Below are 9,726 nucleotides of genomic sequence, written 5' to 3' on the forward strand. Positions count from 1 at the left end.
AACCAGATATACACACAATTTTTAAAAGACCATCCAGACCTCTCGGAATCGACGAATTTTCGAAAAAGGTCTGTTTACCCAAAAGTCAACTTTGAGTCAACTCTTTTTTGCTTAAAACCATTTTTTCCCAAAAAGTCACCAAAATCAACCCGAACACCTCGAGAAGCATGTCAACAGTCCCCTCGAGTCAAAAGTGAGCTGAACAAGCTCGAGGAAGGGTCAAAAGTGTAGAAAAGACTATAACAACCAAGCGGGTCATTACAAAATAGTAGAAAATCAAGAATTTATAGAATTGAAGGTAGTAAATAAACAAGAACAAGTAATATTGTTCAGAACTTAGAAGAGAGAAAAATCCTAGAGTTACGAAGGAATTTATTAATTCGTACAAGTTGTGTACCCACTTGAGTTAGTCTGTTGAAAATCTATTCTACTAACCACAAGGTTGATTTTATCTTGGATGGAGGACCCTAGAACGAAGTCTACCCAAACTATTGAAATGTTTATGTTCTCATGATCATCTCTAATAATAAGATGCTTGTATCTCTTGTATTTGACTAAGCAACGTGAACAAATGAAGGTACCAGTTTGTCACTTGCTAATTGTAAGTTAGTCAGTGCCAAATGGATGGCCGGATTATCGAACAAGCCCTACCTTATCCTACAATACAAAATAGACCTCTTGACCAGGACTCATAGTCTAAATTCACATATAGTATTCAATTGGTAGCAATCAAACAATTAAGCGCATAATGATGTAAGTAAACTAATTAAATCAATAGGTATCGATGATAATCAAATGTTTTCAACTAAAAACAATCATGAATAATCTCGTAACCCTAGAATAATAAGAAACTATCCACTAATAATGTGGCGATTACACAATCTATAATCATTCGACTACAAGAATAGAAGAAAGATGTGATAAATTGTGTGAATCGTTGTTCTACGATGATGTCGTTGCCATTCTTGCATTTTATGCCTCTCCAAGATCTTAATCTTTTCTCAAAAAACACACAGGCGAATTCATGTACTAAATTTGGGGCACGTAAACCCATGGTCTCTCTTAAAATTAGGTATTTTATGTATATATAGGCCAACCTAGGGCACTAAGCTCCTACTACGTGTGGGGTCCGGAGAAGGGCCAGACCACAAAGGTTTATTGTACGCAGTCTTACCCTGCATTTCAGGAAGAGGTTGCTTCCACGGCTCGAACTCGTAACCTCTGGTCACCCGCCAACAACTTTATGTATATATTTTCTAAAATTGGTATAATACTATCTGCTGGCACCCATGCTACAAGAAGGCTAAATAGTGCACTTGGTTCAAGGTTGAGTTATTTACCTAGAGGAATAGGGATCAATTCCCACTTAATACATTTTTTCCTTCTTTTTTTAGTGGTGCACCCATGTTCTAGAATTCTTAGATTGCTTCTGCAAAAACATGTAGAACATATATTTATAGTGTTAGAATTTGACCATAGATCAGATCTCTTAGAGAGTCCAAAATCACCTCGGATTTGGCAGAAATCACACTAGTACGCTGCACCCTATAGGCACACGGTGCAACACACCAACACATTTTGGAAAGTTCTGCAGCTCAACACCAAAATGGTCATATCTCTCTCGTACGACTTCGAAATTCGACGATTCTTGTTGCTACGAGTTCGGAAATCATAATACGGACCTAATGGTTCAATCAACTTTTTTTTACTTCTTTTCATGGGTTCTTGGCCCTCGAGTGCTTAGCTTGATCTGAATGCTTGAGAATGACTTTTAATCAGATCTCAAACTCATTTTTCATGCCTTTTTTAATCAAATCATCGGTTCACAATCAAATCATAGGGATAAACACACATTAAGTATAAAGTGGTTAAAATGTACTTAAAACACAATTAAAGAGTAACAAAATGTGAGGCGTAAAGTATCTAAAAGCATGTACTTCTAGACGCCGATCACAACCCCACGCTTAAATCTTTGCTTGTCCTCAAGCAACTCCTATACTCTAACTTACAAGTGCTCAGGATCGCATAGTAAAATCTCCAAAAACCTATGACATACGGTTGCAACCAACAATTAGGCTATCAAACATATCGTATCATATAATCACTTCCTGATCATTACACAAGTAAACTCAAGCGAATAACAAGCAAAACTCAACAATTTGTTGTTGTGTCACTCTCAATATATCTACAAGTAGCATTGAATGATGAGTCTAAAAGACTAATAAAATCATCGACCCGCCCCTATCTTACACAGGAGATAAGTCTTCTAAAGTAGTATAGTTCATAAATAACATAAAATAGTATACAACAAGTGCAAAGCAATATACAAGTATGTAGCTGATTCACAATATCACAAGAATAGATACACAGAGATCGAAAGGCAGCTGCTACAGAGCATTGGGTTAGCCTATATGTCTTACTCGTCTTTATGTATTGGCCACCTATTTGACCCCTCTTGTTTGGTGCACCGACCATTCATATTATCGGGTGATCACTCAATAATGTAGAGTCATTATGTGTAGGTGGATTAGATGTCCAAGCTACACAAGATGCGCAGGACCTCTATATAATAACGTCTTACTAAAAAAGGCAACACAATGCTAAAAGGTGAAATGAATTACAACTGCTAAACAATTATTTTAAATATTAGCAATTGCTATGAATCATTCTCAATATCATCTACTACTAAAATTATCTTAAAATAATGTAAATACACCATTTTAAGACCTTATGGCCAATACTAAATATTTTAAAATGACTAATCTAACACATGCTCCCCCCTCCCTCCCCCACCCCACACACACAAAAACTAGATAATTTAAACGCAATAGACATTTTCTGTAAAAAGCATGCAATCAAGAGCTAAAGGCCCACTAACTTGCGGTCAAATTTGACCTAAAGCCAAATTCTCAATTGTCTTACATTTTCTTTCTCATTAACTCTCAATTTGTGCAAAATAAGCATTACTGGTGTCAAATATACGCATTAGATTAAGTCTCGTATTTTTAGGGCAATCCAAAATCAGATAAAATAGGAAGTCAAATCAAAAGTGAATCCTTCGGTTGTCATGACCCAACCCATCGTGATGGTAGCCACACTAACCCCCCTGTTGGGCGAACCATCCCCTTAACTAATTATTCAATCGATAACCCAATTATAAACCAATAACAATGAAGTTAAACCATAAACTATCTAGTCATGCCATAATAAGATAAAAGTACAGAAATCTAAGCTATTACAACCCTAAAGATACGAAAGTCGTCATTTGAGGACTCTAAAACATAAAGTTGTCTAAGAATAAATAACTGTCTGAAATAGCATAAGTGTCTAGGAATGAAATAGACATCAACAAGGAAAGATCTTCAGGCGGCATGCATGGATAGGAGCTCACCCTCTGATCTAAACGGGAAATGGCCTCAGGTTAAATGTGAGGTCTGGAAGATGTCTTCAGAATGCAATCTGCACTCAAAAAAAGGTGCAGCGAGGTAGTATCAGTAAAAACACTATGTATAAGTAGATATCATAGGCCGACTAAGATTAGTCACATGCATACATTTGTAAAGCAACAAAATAGGAAGATAGGCACAAAAGCACAACAACACAACAATATCAAGAGTCAATCATTAACCAGTCCATAATGCACCACAAGGATGAGTTAAGAACAATGCAATGCAATCAATGATAGTATCTCAACCATACACACATGATAAGGGAATTATTTGCACAATAGTCATGACCTGCATGGGACCCATGTTTTTCATGTACCACTCGCTCCGGAACTGACCTCGGATCACGAGCCCATAACTAGGCCACATCCTCACCCCTGTCAAATGTGCCTTTATATATATATATATATATATATATATATATATATATATATATATATATATATATATATATATATATATATATCCGATCACAAGATGAATCTCAATGTGGTTCAAGTCCAGAACCCAATATGAAGCATGATCAATTAATAATATCAGTGTCACTGAATACAAGTCCTCATGTCACAAGTCATATCAAGATCAGATAAATCAACTCAACAATAGCATGAACATACAAGCTATCTCAAATAACAAGAAGAGTATATATTAACCCCTTTCTTCCAATTCACAACAAATACACCTCATGTTGAATTCATAAAGTAATGGCGACAAGCCCACATAATCAGAAGTCATACCAACCTAAGTAGTATCCAACCAGACGTCATGCCTGAAAGCCTAGTCATGCTTTCTCTTGTCAATTCTACTACATATACAAGCTACTAATCAAAGTCTAACTCAAGTAAACCATAACCTACCTCGGATGCAGAACTGGAACGAATACGAACTCCGCTGGAGCTTTTCCCTTTCATAACGCCTCGGAATGCTCAAAGTCTAGCAATATAATGCTAAGTAAGTAACAAACTATCTAATCAAATAAGAAACAATGTTTGGGGAATGATACCACGCCCCTAACCATCCAAAGGGCGAAACCATAATTTAACGATGAATTTATCCTACCCTCAATACAAACAATCATAATCCTCCAATTTATAGTCTTCTAATCATTTTAAACTCTTCAAATTAGAATTTAGGCAAAAACTCCCAATTTGGTGAAACCCTAAGTCTCAACATATAATCTTAAAGTGACAAGGCAATTCAACTCTAGAAGGTGACAACCTACACTTCTAGATTGTATGAACAGTAATATAATCAATAATCCACAATTTAAACAAGGGTTTACTAATTCTAGGGTTCTAGGATTTTCTTACAGCACTAGAGAACCTAGAACTAGCATGAGAACTTAAAAGAGGAATGGAAAGGAACAAGGTAATGGTTAGGACTTACCCTTAAATATGCTTCCTCCAAAGTAATGAATGAAATCGCCTCTATTTCGTTGGGAACTGTTTATGGGAGTTTGTGACTACTGACTCGTACTTAGCAATATAAAAATGGGTCACTATTTCCCGACAATCGCCGCAGCAGTGGGTATTTCTCCCGAAAAGGCCGGTCCGTCACGACAAGCCCTGCCATGGTGGACCTCGACAAGCCCGACACGGCTCGATAGCGATCCTAACGTGTCGTAACACTCTTATGGCGAACATCCCCGTCCCCCCCGATGGCGAGCGGTCTCGTTCACAAGTCGTTTCCATTGTGGCGGCTATACCGACTGTGAAAGGATAACATCATGAACTATATATATATATATATATATATATATATATATATATATATATACAAAAGAATGCGCACAATGGTAAAAATATGCTACGAACTTACCCGTGGCCTCAGAATTCCCAACGGAGATCTAATTTACTAAGTCAACCCCCAAATGGAATAAAATAAGTTTCCAAACAAGTACTCAAAATATCATCTGTCAAATACATCCACAAAGTCACTTTGTCACACTTGCCTTAATAGAGTGTGATGGGCAAGGGACGGGAGGGCGAACCCGCTAACTCTTATTACACATATGAACTTATGAATCAATTAGAAATGAATACATAAAAAAAAAATTCCATAAGTAAAATCTGACATCATACAAGACTCATGACACGAAACATAATAACATATCGAGCAGGAGCCACACCGACTACCGACCCAGCCGCGTACTGAACGCAAAGTCTCTAACCGATCAAAGCATCATAGGGGGATCTATACTGCGACTCGGCGGCACTCCGGGACAAGTGGATTCTACCAATAAGAACATCCTCTATGCTAGACTACATAAGAATCATGAGAGACATCAAAACGCATGAAAGAAGAGGGGTCTCCATATCCTTTGCATATGTAACTGAACATAGCAACATAGTAAGAGATATAAGCATGAATAATAACGCAGGATATCATATCGTGAGGTAAAGGTCATACATATGAACAATAGTGTTGGAAACATAGAACATATGTAGGATAGCCGAGGAACTTACGGCATATAAGTCCATACGGATGCCATGCATGCTTATCTTTCTCTTAAAAAAAACATTTCTTTCATATATATCCTAAAAATAGAACATATTATATTGCCGGTGGTAATGCGTATATAACCATAAATGTATATATATCCCGGGCATCCCCCATGATACATATAATACGGATACATGTACCGTGTGTATATAACGCCTTCTCGTCATTTTCCCAATCTTCCCCGTATATATAATATTTCATACGCAATGCATGAACAAAAAAACATAGAACTCTATCGGAGTGACGTAAGGTCGGTAACCTCCGTTATATTATGGAATAACTGGGCGCTTAACATCATCTTGACCCATGAACGGTTAATATAAGGAGACTATTAATGGAGAGTAATATCATGAGAAAACATAAAAACGGGATGAAGGCGTTGTTTCGTATACTTTAGAATCTTTTAAATAGTCATCATTCATGAATGATAGAGGATTCATAGAAATAGCTCAACGTTCTAAAATCGGTGCCGAAATCATGAACTTTGGAACCTTCAATAATGGAATCATCATTGTCATATTCATCATATAAACATTTTCTTCCTTGACATCATCCATGTCATTGTAGGACATATTCAAAAGGATCATGTATAGAGCTTATTTTGCCATAAATCTTTGTTTTGGGAAAAATACGGGCACTTTAAAAACATTTACGAGCAATCAAAGAAGAAGAAAGCCTTGGAATCACTAGATTGGTTAAAGCACTATTGTTTAATAATCGGAATGATAACCAAAAGTTTTCCTTTAATTTTATGCAAAACAAGTCAAATAGAACAAAAGGAGAGAATTCGGGATTACATGGCCCACCTCGGGTCAATAATCAACACCAAACTATATACAATAAGCTTATATGGAGCCATTTATGAGGGTTTTATTGTAATCCGGTTTCATTTGACAAGATTATAGATCCCAAAGTGTAATTATTCAATAAAATGTGAAGAACTTAATTCAATTCTATTGAATGAAAAACTAATTTCAAACTCGGATTTCAAACTAGAGTTGGAGTGGTCCCAAGCACGTATCCAAGCCTATTACATTTCAATAATGCCAAAGAGAGAGGGTGAAGCCTTACATACCTTTTTCCGCTTAACTTACGCTCCTCCAAATTCAAGTTCCAACTTCTCCAAAATCTACATTTGGTCACGTTTACCAAACATTAATTAGGGCATTTAGAAGTTGAATCTTAACTTCACATTTGTCTACAGAAATTTCGGTAACATTTCCCCGTAATGCGCCATCCCCGAAATCAACTCGGATACAACAACAAACCCGAGAATGGAACTCGGCCACATTATGATGGCAATACCAACAATTCAATTCAATTAGATTCCATTCAATTCATATAACTTTCAAACGATTCAATCAATATACTACTTCGTCAACACTTTCCATATATCAACAAAAACAATAACAACTTAATTTCTTTTTTTCAAATTTAATCACATCCTACCAACATGGCCTCCACTCGGCCATAATACACACACACACCCGAAATCTTCCAACTTCCATAAAAATATTGGCAACCCATTTTTCCTATTCTAGACTCATAATCTATATCACAACCATGCATTAACCACAATCATTTTATACAAATATTTATTCATGCTAATGTCGCATTCAACTTTTCAATCATATCACAATGAACATAACTGTCATTTGCATAACCATTGAATCCTCATTCTCATCATGGAATCCATATCCATAACAATCAAAACACTAAATAAAATGAACTCATCATCTTGACACAACATGGTCTTATTCATGACTTACATTTCACTTTCAACTTTACATCCATATTTTCATGACTTTCATTTATTCCTACACACACACAACATATACGCAAACATCCATAACATATAAAAGAAGATTGAATCCTTACCTTTCACTTAGTTCTTCAACTTGGCTAGAGTTGTGCCTTAAGAATGAATGTTTTTTCTTGCTCCACTAATTACACCACCTTGCTAGGGACCTTCCAATTAGTAGGGAAATAATTGTTGAACAATTTTCCTCAATATTTTTCCCCCACCATGTATGGCCGAATAGGCCATATTTGTTGGCCCTCACTTTTCTTTCTCTTAAGGCTTCTTGGATTAATGTGGAGAAATATGACTAGTATGTCATATATATATATATATATCCTCCAAGCATGTGAGGGGCACATGCCTCTCCTTCTTTTTTTCTCTAGACTTTTCTTCTTTTTTTTTCTTGAAATTTCTAACATGGTCAAAGAAGACCAAGTGTCTTCTTTTGTACACTTTAGTCCCCAAAATTCTAGAAATTTCCATGTATGAAAGATGAATATTATGGCAACTTGTCATCTTCTTTTCTTTCACATGGCCAATGTGGCCCTCTTTGGAACTTTCATGAACCTTTGGTGAAATTCCCGTTTTGCCCTCGACTTTACACATTATTACCATATGCACACAACCTTCCGGTTAAAATACATTTTGCAAATTCTCTCTTTTTGCCCTTAAACTTTCTCAATATTTCCATACCACCAATGTACTATAAATAATATTCCTAACAACTCGTTCATTAAAATTATTTTAGAACATAATCTTGTCCTTAACTTCAATCAAACCCCAATATCCGAACGTACGAAATACGGGCTATAACATAATCGACCCTCCGGACCTCACGAAATCGACGAAAAATAAAAAAAAAGGTCTGTTTATCTAAAAGTCAACTATAGGTCAATTCCTTCACTTAATGATTCTACCTCCTTAAGTTTTCACTAGACTCACTCCTAGTCTCAGAAATGGATCAGCAGAGGTAAAATGATTAAAACACACACAACGACCTAACAGGTTGTTGAATCAAATACCAATTAAACAACTGTTCGTCCTCAAACAGACAAGGGAAGAAATAAAAGGAAAGGTACTTGACTAGGTGACAAGCTGGGGATACTTATCACACATATCAGACTCGGTCTCCCAAGTAGCCTCCTTAACAGGACGATTCTTCCACTGAACCTTCACTGACGCTATCTCTTTAGACATCAACTTACGAACCTCTCTATTAAAAATGGCAATAGGCTCCTCCTCATAAGACAAGTTCACATCAAGCAAGACTGAATCCCAACGAATGATGTAAGAACCGTCACCATGATATCTTTTTAGCATTGACACATGAAACACCGGGTGAACACCCGACAAACCAAGAGACAATGCCAATTGATAGGCTACCTCCCCCACACGGTCAAGAATCTCATATGGACCAATGAACCTAGGATTGAGCTTGCCCTTCTTCCCAAACCTCATCACACCCTTCATGGGTGATACTTTCAATAAGACCTGCTCCTCAACCATGAACTTAAGATCTTGGACCTTTCTGTCCGCATACTCCTTCTGTCTACTCTGAGCCGCTAAAAGCTTATCTTCAATCACCTTAGCCTTATCTAATGACTCTCTCAAAAGATCGGTACCCCACAGCCTCACCTCAAAGGCATCAAACCATCCGATAGGAGATCGGCATCGCCTCCCATAAAGACCCTCAAACGGAGCCATATCAATGCTCAAATGGTAACTCTTATTATAAGCAAACTCCGCCAATGGTAAGAACTAGTCCCAATGACCACCAAAGTCAATCACAGAAGCTTGAAGCATATCCTCGAGAATCTAAATCGTCCACTCAGACTGATCGTATGTCTGAGGGTGAAAATCGGTACTAAGATCCAATTAAGTACCCAACTCGGCTTATAAAGTCCTCCAATATCGAGACGTAAACTGCGGGCCTCTATCAGATATGATGGAAATAGGGACCCCATGCAAAAACGATCA

General features: G+C 37.0%; 1 protein-coding gene across 1 annotated transcript; it reads right to left on the reverse strand.

The window, feature by feature from the left end:
• Positions 1-8,832: 8,832 nt before the first annotated feature.
• Positions 8,833-9,453, reverse strand: LOC132064460 (uncharacterized). The gene has a single exon (XM_059457449.1). It carries the CDS (start codon positions 9,451-9,453, stop codon positions 8,833-8,835), a length of 621 nt encoding a protein of 206 aa, XP_059313432.1.
• Positions 9,454-9,726: the final 273 nt, after the last annotated feature.

This window comes from Lycium ferocissimum, chromosome 1, assembly GCF_029784015.1.
Source record: "Lycium ferocissimum isolate CSIRO_LF1 chromosome 1, AGI_CSIRO_Lferr_CH_V1, whole genome shotgun sequence".
NCBI lineage: Eukaryota > Viridiplantae > Streptophyta > Magnoliopsida > Solanales > Solanaceae > Lycium > Lycium ferocissimum.

Excerpts from the sequence above, each read along its gene's own strand:
- LOC132064460 (XM_059457449.1), bottom strand. The coding sequence starts at position 9,453 with ATGGCTCCGTTTGAGGGTCTTTATGGGAGGCGATGCCGATCTCCTATC.